General features: G+C 34.7%; 1 protein-coding gene across 1 annotated transcript; it reads left to right on the forward strand.

Moving 5' to 3' along the window:
- Window positions 1-3,997: 3,997 nt before the first annotated feature.
- LOC113175206 (olfactory receptor 13D1-like) lies at window positions 3,998-10,098 on the forward strand. Its single transcript, XM_026379445.2, has 2 exons — window positions 3,998-4,917; window position 10,098. Coding segments are annotated over exons 1-2 (921 nt in total).
- Window positions 10,099-14,031: the final 3,933 nt, after the last annotated feature.

Genomic DNA, 14,031 nt, shown 5'->3' on the forward strand with positions numbered 1-14,031 from the left:
ATATCTTCACAGATGGCTTTCAAAAGGGGCAAATATATATTTCATGTGTATATTTATCATATGGTTCATCATTGAAAGTCAAGTTCATCTAGTTAAATTGTGTTTTTATCAAATTTTTGTACAAATAAGTACACAATGTGTGTAGCACAGTGGTAAAAATGGTAACTTGGAAATCATGAAGATATGGGTTTAAACCATAATTCTGGCACTTACCACCAAAAAAAATAAAATTTTACTTAATTGTTGAAATCTCAATATAATTCTCTTATCCATAAAATGTCATAGTAGCATTTGAGTCATTAAATTATAAAAATTAAATTACAAAGATTAAATTATAAAAAATATTCTACAAAATGAAAAAGACATTCTAAGACCCCACCTATTGTCAATTACTCTTCCCTTTGTGAACTAAAATAATGTCTTTATTCGTGGTATATTGACATTTCGAGTCTATAAAATCTATAAATTGAGAATTGGCATGACTATGAAAATTTGCACAATATCAGTTGTCTTAATTAATCTATTTAGAATGTCAGAGAAGGTTACAAGATTGTTTGCCATATTGACTTTTAGGTTACAGCTAACTGAAAAATCTTAACATTTTAAATACTAGAACTTCAAGTAGTTAAAGTAAAACAAAACAAACAACTTATAGAAAGCTAGAAGTCCTATAAGATAGTTTGACAGATGGCTTGCATACAAGTCACAAACCTTGCTTAGATCTATTACAACATTAAAGAAGTACCCAGATACAGCAGCAAAGCATTGAAATTTTTTACAAAATATCATGACTTGGGAAGAAGGGATTAGAGGATGCCCAGGATTAGGCCAGTTCAGAGTGTTTTACAAATATGAATTTCATCTTCTAGTGATAATTCTGATCTAAGCGCCAATGGTCTGTAGACCTTTTTGAGATCATGTGATTTAAGTTGAGAAACTCAATCCTTTATCTTGGATGTACCCCCTGAAAACAATGAAGACTGTTACCTGGAAGATTCTGAGGATATGGATTACAAATGCTTTAGTACAAAGACATATGGGCTTCTTTGGATAACTGGAAAAAGAACACCAATATAATTCAACCTCAATATGCAAAAAATTTTTACTTAATTGTTGAAATCTCAATAGATTTCTCTTGGTCTAGACATCTAAGACAATCACTCTAATGTTAAATTCTTTTTCATTTTGTACTCTGAGTTAGTTTTTCAAGCACAATTATAAACTTGCTTCCGTGTATTCCTCTGATATATTTTTACTTTATGCATATTTATTTTAAAATTCTAGATATTTCAGAAAAGTGGAAAAATACTAAGATAACTATTAGCTTTTTAGATGTTTATTTCTAGCCTTTGTATCCTAAGCTATCTTGGTCTAAGATTGTGTTTTGTAAACAATACTTTATATTGTCATTTAGTTTCTGTTTTTACTTAATCATTTTAACTTAAACTAAACTAGCTTTGTATTAATACAAAGTTCAAACAAATGTCATAAATAAGTGATAATGTGGCCCATAACATAAATGAACTTTAATTTATGTAACAATTCTCCTAGAGTTAGGAAAATACAAAAATAGATATTTTAAGAGGTAATATCCAGGTGGGCATGATGGCATGTGCCTGTAATCTCAGCAGTTGAGGAGGCTGAGGCAGAAGATCTTGAGTTCAAAGTCAGCCTTAACAATTTAACAAGGCCCTAACAATTTAGTGAGACCCTGTCTCTAAATAAAATTTTAAAAAGGACTGGGGATGTGGCTTAGTGGTTAAGCGTCACTGGGTTCAATCCTCCTAACTTTTTAGAAAGAGAGAGAGAGAGAATATCCAACAATAGCAAAGGTCTGGTAAAAATTAATTTATCTAATGCTACAAATAATGAGAAAAGTGATTTATTAGAAACAATCCAGAGTCTTAACAGTCTTCAATTCCTGTTCCCAAACAGATTCTAAGAATCCATTTTAGAGAAGTAAATTTAAATGCAGTAGAAGAAATTAGGATCAATTCTATTCAACAGAATGTTTGTTAAATGTTACTTCTTAAAAGCTATCCTAGCATTGCAAGAGTAATGCAAATCATTTCTCTATACTATTATTATCCCCCCGCCATTGAAACCATCAAAGCAGACCAATGATTTCTTTTACAAATATTTACAAGTGAAATTTTTATTGCCCTAATAATCTCAGGACTGCTAGAATACTAAATGTTTACTATAATTATTTTTTAAATTAATTTTTAAATAGGAGTCAAATTTTAGGAGATGTTCTTAGAAAAGAGAGGACATTCTACTTAATTCCTTGCAAAAACTCATTCCATTGCCAGACAATTAATACTCTGTCAAAACCTCTGTCAGAATTTCATGGGCATTCAGAGTAGGTTGATATTTGCAGATACCATCAATCAAATTCCAATCTTACTTCTAAAAGAAGTATATGCTGTCCTACCCAACACTTCCTACCCTCTTTATAATGTATGTGCTTAAAGTAAGTTGTAGCTTGAATTGGAGGAGAGACCTCATTGCAATGTCAACACAAATACAAACATCCTTTCTGGTGATTAAATTGCCCAACCATTGTAACTGAAAGAAAGCAGCACAATCTGAGACAATTCCCTACCAGAAACAGCCAGGTTTTGAAAACACTAAGTGAAAACTCACCCATTAAAATTTTTTACTTTCTAAGATATATTTCAAAGCTAGGTAGAATATCATGAGGATAATCAAGTATTTTGAAGATGGTATTTCTATGCCTTGTTTATTATAAAGAAGGTGATCTGCTAATAACTAGTTTTTAATTTTTTTCAAATTGAAGTCATTTGCTTCATGTTCTTTGGAGTACAACTCAGATGCTTAGGCTGAACCAAAAATTCCTTCTTTAGGAAAATATTGGACCTAGCTGCAAATTTGACAAGTATAAAAAGAACATATTTCATATGGGCAGAAATAAAAGCCAATTTGATTTCAATCAATGTGCGATTTGGTTATCTGTACATCTAAAGTCTAAAAAACACAGAATCGATTATCATTAACCAGATAGAAGTCTTACCAGAGTGCTCAGTTTTAGCAGTGCTTGTTATCCAGCTGCTTACACACAGCTGATGGTATTAGAGAAAGAGGGTCCAAAAGGGCTTGCTACTCAGGTGTGTTCTGTAGACAAGCAACATGAACATCACCTGGGAACATGTTAATAAATGGAGATCACAGGACCTACCTCAAATACACTGAATCAGAATCAGTTAAAAGATTCCCCAGGTGACACATATGAATACTAAAGTTTGGAAATACTCCATTTGATAAGTGGATCTCTTCCTTAGTTTCACCTTAAAAAAAATCACCTGAAGAGCATTATTTTCCAAATGGCTAATTTCCTCCCCTTTGTCAACTTTTAAACTATTGGGAGGACAATATATTATAGTTTTATAAAATGGACTTAAAATCAGAAAATGAATATTTACATAGCAGTTCACTCAGTATAACTTTCAATAAGTTTTTCTCTTAGCTGTATTTTCCCCAGAGACCAATAGCAATGATAAAATAAGTAATAAGTATGAATATTTGTAACTTATTGAATCTTAAACCAACAGTATTTTTAATGACTGGCATGGTATAAAATCAAGTAAATGAATCTTTGTTGAACAGATTGAAGCATACTCTCCCCAAAATATTAACTTCAGAGTGGGGTCTGTGGATCAACTGCATCAGAAATAACAGGTGCATATTAAAAATGCAAACGATTCTTCTCTGCCTCCATCCTCATGCATCACAATCTCAGGAAATGGAATACAGAAGCCTGCATTTTTAATAAGCTACCAATGTAATCCTCATGTGTCTTCAATTAACTGATTTATGAACTAGAAGAAGAATTCTTCCCAAAAGCTAAAATCACAGCGATTACCACCACTTCGATTGGTACTGATACACCTGTTGCCCCTCCTCCTGCCCCTATTAACTCTCACTTCATATGATAATCCTATACAGACTTGTTAAACTCCAGATATAGGAAAGTAAAATGGAAAGGACCAACTGGACAGAGATTGAGTTTATTCTGCAGGGACTTTCTGAATACCCAAGAATTGAAAAACTTCTTTTTGTGTTGTGCTTGGTGATGTACCTGGTAATCCTTCTGGGGAACAGCACCTTGATCATCCTAACTCTTCTGGATTCCCGCCTCCATGTGCCCATGTACTTTTTCCTGGGTAATCTTTCCTTCCTAGATATTTGGTACACATCCTCCTTTATCCCCTCAATGCTGATACACTTCCTATCAGAGAAAAAAACGATCTCTTTCACTAGATGTGTTATTCAAATGTCTGTCTCCTACACTATGGGATCCACAGAGTGTGTTCTCTTAGCAGTGATGGCCTATGACCGTTATGTGGCAATCTGTAACCCACTGAGGTACTCCATCATCATGAGCAAGGCACTCTGTATTCAGATGGCAGCTCTCTCCTGGAGTTTAGGACTTCTCAACTCATTGATAGAAACTGTTCTTGCAGTACGGTTGCCTTTCTGTGGGAAAAATATCATTAATCATTTTGTTTGTGAAATACTGGCCTTGGTCAAACTGGCTTGCACAGATATTTCCTTGAATGAGATTGTTATAATGTTGGGCAATATAATATTTTTGTTTTCTCCATTATTGCTGATATGTATCTCATACATTTTCATCCTTTCTACTGTACTAAGAATCAATTCAGTTGAAGGAAGAAAAAAAGCCTTTTCTACCTGCTCAGCCCATATGACAGTGGTAATTTTGTTTTATGGGACAATACTCTTCACGTACATGAAGCCAAAGTCAAAAGACTCTGCTTTTAACAAGCTGATTACCCTCTTCTATGGTGTTGTCACCCCCATGCTCAATCCTATCATCTATAGCCTGAGGAATGCAGAGGTGCATGGAGCTATGAGAAAATTAATGAGTAGGCACTGGTTCTGGAGAAAATAATGACACACTGACACTTTTGAGCTTAGGTACAAAGTAAGATCATAAATTCAAAGCAATGATTATGAGTATAAGCAAAAGAAATGAAGATTGCCTCTTGAGTCATAGAATTGCAATTAGAAAGAAATGTGATTAATAATCTAATTATATTACTTTATGAAAATGGCTGATCTCATAAAATACAGGAATAATTGGTCTGAGAAGTAAGAATAGATATTTGAAGACAATAAAAAAAATTTAATTAAGCTTTTCGGTAGATGTGTGCTGCAAGCCGGCTGGACACAGAAAAGCAAGCTGCCGCAACCCGGCTGGGCACAGAAACACAAGCTGCTCAAGCAGGAACAAAGCTTTATTTTTAAAAAAGCCGCCAGTCCCCGTGTGCGCCCTGCTAACAAGCCGGTCTCCACCGGAACCGGGGGTCCGGACCTCCCCCGGAAATTCCCTCCTACTATACTTCCCCAACCTATGGGAACTCTCCGGGAGTCCCATAATGTGAGTCAAGTAACAGGCCAAGGTGAACAGCAGGAGTCCAATTTCCATATGAATGTAAAGCTTAACATAATCATATCATCTCAATGGCTAGCTGGCAGTCACCTAAACTAAAGGTGCCATGTATCATAATACTTTTGCTGTGGCTCCTAGCAGATGTGTTTTTTCTCTTGCTCTTAGAGTGATGGTCTGTTGACAGTGACTTGGGAATCTGCAACTCCCTATGGTACTCCATCATCATGAGCAAATCCAGCCCATATGTTTACTTAAGAATTAAGCCACATTTTTTCAGCCTTCTTTTTTAGAAAACTAATGCTTTTTGTTTTGTTTTACTCTTGCTTTTTATTTTATCCAGTGATTTGATCTGACCCTGGTCTTAATTTAAACATTATATTTAAACATTATATTTCACCTTCTCTTTCCCTGTTAATGTCCCACACAAACCCCTATGTTAGGTACCCTTTACTTTGTAGTTACCCAATTACATCATCTTCTTTCACATCTAAAGACAAGTGCACATAGTATTTCATCTGCATTTTCACAGTTCTCCTTCCCCCATAAAATACTGGACATCTCAGAAAAGATAGGCTGTGTCATATCCTCTGCAACAATATCCAAAACTTATTTCCTATTTTATGCTGCCCTGACTCTTCTCTTCACTACAGTGACTTTCCCTTCATGTTATAATCATTTGTTAGTTTCTGAAATCCTCCCAAAGACCGAACAATGGCCCACTGTGCCCTGTATGAAGTCCAATGTCAATTAATTAAAAGCAGTTGACAGTAATTAACTATTAAATGAATCAATTAAAATTTTAAAAGGACAGTAAATGTAATCTAAGTACCAGATTTAACACAAAGAGTTCAGAGAACTAGACTTTAGATATTATTTCTTTCAAAAAATTATACTTTTAAAAGTTAACATAAAGTATCAAGTAATCTTTAAATATAGGGAAAGATAAAATGTTGAATAAAACATACTGAAGAGGTCATCTGGGCTGGGTAAGACAAAAGTCAAAGTGTGTATTTTTCTTTATTTAGCAACTGCTTAAAAAAATAAATCAATTGTATAAGTTCTTCAAGGAAATTGACAATTTCATTCTTTTGGAAGCAGTGTATTGTCTCATTTTAAATGTTTTCCTTTCACTTAAAAAAACCTTCAAAATGGTTACTGAGTAATAATATATAGTTGTATTTTATAAAATATATCATGTCATATGTTTTTATGGAATAAATTTGAGCTGCTTGGCACAGTGTCCCAGCCTGAGCTGGACGCTGAGGGTCTCCATGCTCAAAGACCACTTAGCAAGGGCTTTAGTAACACAACGGTATTGAGGAGAGACCCTTACTTGTTCCAGTCAGTCAAGGCAGTCAGAACCAGATAAGAGTGAAGTGGGACAACCTTGACTGAAGTGTCAAAACACAAGCAAGCCGAGACTGAGTTCAGTGTTGGCAGAGCAGAATGTGAAGGACATCCTCATGGGGATGCAAAAGAAAATGGGAAGTCAGTTGCACAGAGAGACTCAAATGAGCAACAAGTAAACATAGTAGGAGTAATGACAGGTTTCTCACTGTCAGAGGAGGAGGTACAAATACAGAAAGGAAGAAAACTGTGGTATTGACTTAGAATTAATAGTATCAGTGTAAATGCATGGTTTTTCTCTTTTGGAGAAAGATAATAGAGAAACTATAGCAGATAAAACTATGGAAATTATTATGCCTATCAATAGATATGCATATGTGTTTGTACATACATATATATATATATATATATGTATAAAATAAATTTATTCCCTAGACTCTAATATGATTCATTGAATAAATTTTTCCCTAGACTTTAATATGATTCATTGAAATGGCCTGAGAGGAATGCCATTCCATAAAACTAACCATTAAAGATAGTATCATAGAAGTTAGCCAATCCCCAAAAAACAAATGCTGGATGTTTTCTTTGATATAAGGAGGCTGATTCATAGTGGGATAGGGAACAGGAATGTGGGAGGAACAGACGAACTCTAGATAGGGCAGAGGGGTTGGAGGAGAAAGGAGGGGGCATAGGGTAATTAATGATGGTGGAATGTGTTGATCATTATTATTCAAAGTAAAGGTAAGAAGACACGAATCGATGTGAATATACTATGTATACAACCAGAGATATGAAAAATTGTGCTCTATATATGTAGTAAGAATTGTAATGAATTCTGTTGTCATATATAAATTAAAAAATTAAATTAAATTTTAAAAAGGCATTTAGGAATTATTTTAAAAATATAGTATCATGAAGTTCACAGTAATAGAAATCATATTTTACTTCTTCCTCACCATTATGTCAGATTATGATACCCTGGGTTCAATCCCCAGAACTAAAAAACAAACAAACAAACAAAAAAACTGTCATCTGAAATCATAATGGATTTTCTGTAACTCAAAGGACTACAAAAACAAAGAGAGAGGCCTGGAACAGTCCCTTCCTTCCCTTGCACCTGCTGAAGGATCATAGCCTTGCCAAGAACTTGTTCACAGGCCATCAGCATCCAAAACTGTGAGATTTTGATTTGTTTAACTATTCATTAGCCCTTTTTGGACTCTTGCAATGTTACACTAACTTATCTCTCCTGTTTTTGACAGATATTCCATACTACCATAAAAGCAGTCTTCATCACAAGATCAGTCTTTGTAACCCAAGAACACGATTTTATCTATGCACTAGAGTGCAACAAAATCTCCACTAGCTTTTATTATCCACAAAATAAAACCTAAACTTGCATTGTCTATATTACAAAACTCAACAATCTGGCCTCAAGAAGTCATTTCACATTTATCCCTAAATAAATGTTAGTAGTCTTAAAAAGATCTTCCCTTTGTGAATTTGCTAACAAACAAAAGTAAGTTTTACTCATTTTTCAGCATACCAAAATCTGTTACTCCTTTATAGCTCAATTTAAAGATCATATGTCTATGAAAACTTTCTAATATTTTCATATCACCATGACAGAAAGACAGACAGATATATGTCCAGACTTTCATCTCACAAAATGCCTCTTCTATACCTTAGCATCATAGACCAACACATAAAGAAGTTTCATTAAATATTTTTTGAATGAATAAATAAAAGCTCTCTCAACAAAGGTTTTCCCAAAGGAACTTGTACCTTTTCAGTTCAAAGAGGCTACACATGGTATTTCTTCCAGAAACTTGAAACAGTCAAGCTCTTGACCTAAGCTTAAAATAAAACGATAAAATAATAAAATATCCTCCTAATCCTTGTTTTGCAGGTTACAACCCTCTCATCTTGTTCACTCTTCTGCCCGTTATTGTTTGTAGATGCATGTCAGTATTTTTATCTGTGGAAATACATGATCAGGGCTTTATTGCTTGATTAATGATGTCTTAGTTCAAAGCATTGTTAAATTCAATAATGTTCAAAGCATTATCTATAATATAATGTCAACTTGAGATCAACAACATACTGCTGAACTCTGATTTTGTTTTCTTGATAGGCCCTCCTCTACCCCAAGGCATTCACATCACACATATCCATCCCAGGAAAAAACAATTCACACATATAAAACATAGCCACCCATTCATAGAATACATGGTTGTTTCCATTAAATTCAGCCATTCTGAAAAGCAGGTTAATTATAAATCAGTCAATAACCTACTAAAGTAATTACATTTGCATACTACATGTGTAAAAGTTTGAATGAATCAACAGTTACTAACAATATTTAAAGTTAATTTGTTATTCTTTATAACAAAACAAAAAAGAATTTCTTATTATTAGATTATATAAAAGTTTCAAATAGAGGTATATATGATGGCTTTACATCATCTAAGAGTTTTAATAGTCAAACAAGGGACTAAGGAAATTGCACATCTTATTTTAATTGTCTTTTGGGGACTGGGGTCAGAGCTTAGTGGTAGAGTGCTTTCCTGGCATATGTGAGGCACTAAATTCAATTCTCAGCACCACATATAAATAAATAAAATAAAATAAAAGTCCATTGGCAACTAAAAATATATAAAATCAATAAATAAGTGTCTTCTCCAATTATGCCAATGTTTTGGCGGTACCTTGACCCTCAAACCCCCTTTATACTAATTTTTATCAATTTTATTTATCACCAGGGATTAAGAGAACACAAAGACAGTTTTAATAAATAATTTTTCACAGCTGTTTTTCTCCTGAAAATGACTGCATTTTGACATGGGAGTCAAAACCATAGAGAATAAAACCATATATTTACCTATTTCCTGTGAATTTACAGCCAAGGGTTTTAGGTACATACAGAGAGCTGCCCCATAAAACAGAACCACCACAATCAGGTGGGCCGCACAAATTGAAAAGGCTTCACCTAGGCAGTCCACTGAGATGATTGTCAGGATGTTGGAGAGGACAAATATCTGAGATAAAAAAGGCCAGGCTCAGTGGAGCACACCTGTAATCCCAGCAGCTCAGGAGGCTGAGGCAGGAGGATTGCAAGTTCAAAGCAATCCCCAGAAACTTAGCAAGGTCCTAAGCAACTTAGTAAGATCCTGTCTCAAAATAAAAAATAAAAAGGACTGGGGATGTGGATCAGTGGTTAAGCACCTTTGGGCTTAATCCCTAGTTCCTCATCCTACCCCCAAAGAAAAGAGAAAGAGAAAGAAATACAAATGAGCAGCATTGGCATAGGAAGAAGAAGCACGCTGATCACCAGCATAATTAACTGTACCATGGAAGTGTCTAACCAAGCGAGTTTCAGGCCAGCCAGAATTTCACAGGCAAAATGATTGATGATATTGTGATCATAGAGAGACAGCTGCAGCACAAGCACTGTTTCCACCAGGGCATCGAGGCAGCCTGTCACCCAGCAGCCAGCTGCAATCTGCACACAGACCCTCTTGTTCATGATGAGAGGGTATCTCTGGGGGTTGCAAATGGCCAGGTACCAGTCATCAGCCATCAAGGAGAGGAGCACACATTCAGTGGAGCCCATGGCAAGAGAGAAGTACATCTGAGGAGCACATCCTGAGAACAAGATGATATTTTTCCATGAAACAAAGTTGTGAGAATTGGAATGAGAGCAGAAGATGTGAACCAGATGCCCAGAAAGGAAAGGTTGCCTAGGAGCTGAGGAAGAGGTACATGGGGATGTGCAGGTGGGAATCCAGGATAGTAATGGAAATCAAAGTTACACTGCCCAGCAAGGTGCTCAGGTACATTATCAGACCTCAACTGTGGGGCAGTGGAAAAATACCAGGAAAAAAACATTTTGAAGTGATTATCCAGCCTGAATCCGGAGTAGTGAATAGAGAAGTGTATATTTTATATATTTAAAAATTTAAACCTCATGAACTTTCAAGGAATTTTTACTAGAAGTGCTTTATGGGGATCATTGTCCTGGCAATATCACATTAATTATTAACTCATTCATCCAATATTTATTGAATACACTCTAGGGTGCTGAATATCTATAGCTGAATTACACAAAATCTTCTCTTGGGCAACGAACAAGGAAATATAGGACACAGTCAAGTAAATAAATAATTATAATATTATGATGTAATTATGTGTTGTGATACTAGACAAATACAAACTAAGAAATGTAACTCTATGTTACAGGCAGTTGCTTCGGAAATTTTTCTAAAACTTATTTTAATCCAAAAATTTATTGGATTTAATTAGGACCAGAGAGAGTTAGCTATGCAAAGAGCTGTTTCATTTAAGTTGAAATAAGAAGTGACTTCATAAACATGCAGACTACCTAATATGACAGACGAACATTCTGTATACTGACCAATATCAGAAAAGACTAGGGAAGCAGGCAATAGCCCAGTCACTATCATATGACCCAATTTTTATTCTCAAGAAGGCACTTTTGAATATGGAAATGATCTTGACTCTGCTTTATTAGAAATAAAATCGCTTTTAAAATTCACTATATTAATATTTGAATCAAATTATTTACAACATATCTCACAACTGATCACATATGGAGATGTTTAAAAACCCCATTGTACAAGACAGAGTTGAAACACAGTATCAAGTACACAGGCTTGCATTCTCTCTGTTCTCTACTTCTCCAAGCTCATCTCCCAACACTATACCTCCCATCTCCACACACAATTTCTGCTCTGAAATATAGACCAGCTGTGGTTCCTCATTTTTGCATTACCATTCTATATTGCTATAACTTTAATATATAATTTGTAACCTAAAATTTCCTTCCCTCTCACCTCCAATCTTATCTTTCATGAATATTTTTATGAAGACTTCAAAATTGTGCAAGATGGAGTATGGAGAAAGAGAAGGAATTTGAGAAATTTGTAGGAAGTAAGCCTGTTGAATTTAAGGAACCATGAGACATCATGAGGGATACATTGAGTGGCCAATTTGGATACACAGACAATTTATGAAATAGGAGAAAAAACTGTTACTTGATTCTATATAGGTGATTCTTAGAGCTAGTATTGGGATGGGGAGACATTGATCAGTGGGCACTAAATTATAGTAAGATGGGTATAAGAAGTTCTGGTGTGATATTGCATGGTAGAATGGCTATAGATAATGGCTCTATTTTGAACAGTTATAAGGATTTCAAACATTCCCTTTTTTGTTGTTCTTTTTAGATATACATGAAAGTAGAGCATATTTTGACATATAATACCTACATGGAGTACAACATTCTATTTAGGATCCCATTATTTTGGCAGCACATAATGTGGAGTTTCACAGGTTGTATATTCATATATGAACATAGGAAGGCTCGGTTCCAATTTATTCTATTGTTTTTCCTATTCTCATCTCCCATCCCTTCCCTTCATTCCTCTTTGTTTAATTCAATGAACTTTTATTCCCCACCCCCAGTATTGAGTGTTAGCATCCACACATCAGAGAGAACATTTGGCCTTTGGATTTGGGGGATTGGCTTATTTCACTTAGCATGATAGTCTCCAGTTCCATCCATTTATTAGCAAAATGTCATAATTTTATTCTTCTTTAGGGCTTAATAATGTTCCATTGTGTATATATAAAACATTTTCTTAATCCATTCACCTGTTGAAGGGCATCTAGGTTGGTTCCATAGCTTAGCTATTGTGAATTGGGTGTTATAAACATTGAAGTGGCTACGTCATTGTAGTGTGCTGATTTTTATAAGTCCTTGATGTATACACTGAGGAGTGGGATGACTGAGTCAAGCGTGGTTTCATTCCAAGTTTCCTGAGGAATCTTCATACTACTTTCCAGACTGTACCAATTTGCAATCCCACCAGCAATGTATGAATGTACCTTTTTCCCCATATCCTCACCAACATTTTTTGAACTTGTATTCTTGATAATTGATATTCCCATGAGAGTGAGATGGAATCTCAGTGTAGTTTTAATTTGCATTTCTCTAATTGCTAAAGATGTTGAACATTTTTCATGTTGTTCATTTATATCTCTTCTTCTGTGAAGTGCCTGTTCAGGTTCTTTGCCAATTTACTGATTGTGTTATTTGGGGGGGGGGTTTAGTTTTTTGGGTTCTTTATATATCCTGGAGATTAATGCTCTATCTGATGTGGAGGTGGCAAATATTTTCTCCCATTCTGCAGGCTTTCTGTTAATGTTCTTGATTTTTTTTCCTTTGCTGTGAAGAATTTTTCACTTTGATGCTTGATAATTTTTTTTGATTCTTGGTTTTACTTCTTGCATTTTAAAAGTCTTGTTGAGGAATTCAGTTCCTAAGCCAGTGTGATGTAGATTTAGGCTGATTTTTTTTCTAGTAGGAGCAAGGTCTCAGGTCTAATGTCTAGGTCTTCGATCCACATTGAGTTAAGTTTTGTACAGGTGAGAGATAGGTGTTCAATTTCAATTTACTGTATATGGATTTCCAGTTTTCCCAAGACCATTTGTTGAAGAGGCTATCTTTTCTCCAATATATGTTTATGGTGCCTTTGTCTAGGATAAGATAACTGTATTTATGTGTATTTGTCTCTGTGTCTTTTATTCTTTTCCATTGGTCTTCATGTCTATTTTGGTGCTAATACCATGCTGTTTTTGTTACTACAGCCCTGTAGTATAATTTAAGATCAGGTATTGTGAAGTCTCCTGCTCCACTTTTCTCACCAAGGATTGCTTCTGGACCTCTTATTTTTCCAAATGAATATCATGACTGATTTTTCTATTTGTATAAAGAACATCATTGGAATTTTAATAGGAATTGCATCAAATCTGCCTAGTACTTTTGGAAGTGTGACCATTTTGACAATATTAATTCTGTCTACCCAAGAGTATGGGAGAGCTTTCCATTTTCTAAGGTCTTCTTCAGTTTCATTTTTAGTGTTCTGTAGTTTTCATTGTAGAGTTTTTTCACCTGTTTTGTTAGATTAATTCCCAAGTGTTTTATTTTTTAGGCTATTGTGAATGGTACAGTTTTCCTAATTTCTCTTTCAGTTGATTCATCCTTGGTGTATAGGAATTTATTAATTTATGGATGTTAATTTTATATCCTGCTGCTTTGCTAAATTCATTTATGAAGTCATGAAGACATCAACAAACTTATAGGGACATATGACCTTCTCAAATTGAATCAGGAGGAAATAGAAAACTTAAACAGATCATTTTTAAGTAATTAAATTGAAGATGCC

The sequence above is a fragment of the Urocitellus parryii genome, chromosome 4 (assembly GCF_045843805.1).
Source record: "Urocitellus parryii isolate mUroPar1 chromosome 4, mUroPar1.hap1, whole genome shotgun sequence".
NCBI classification, from domain to species: Eukaryota; Metazoa; Chordata; class Mammalia; order Rodentia; family Sciuridae; genus Urocitellus; species Urocitellus parryii.

What these genes read in the sequence shown, in the direction of transcription:
- LOC113175206 (XM_026379445.2), top strand. Translation starts at nt 3,998, where the DNA reads ATGGAAAGGACCAACTGGACAGAGATTGAGTTTATTCTGCAGGGACTT.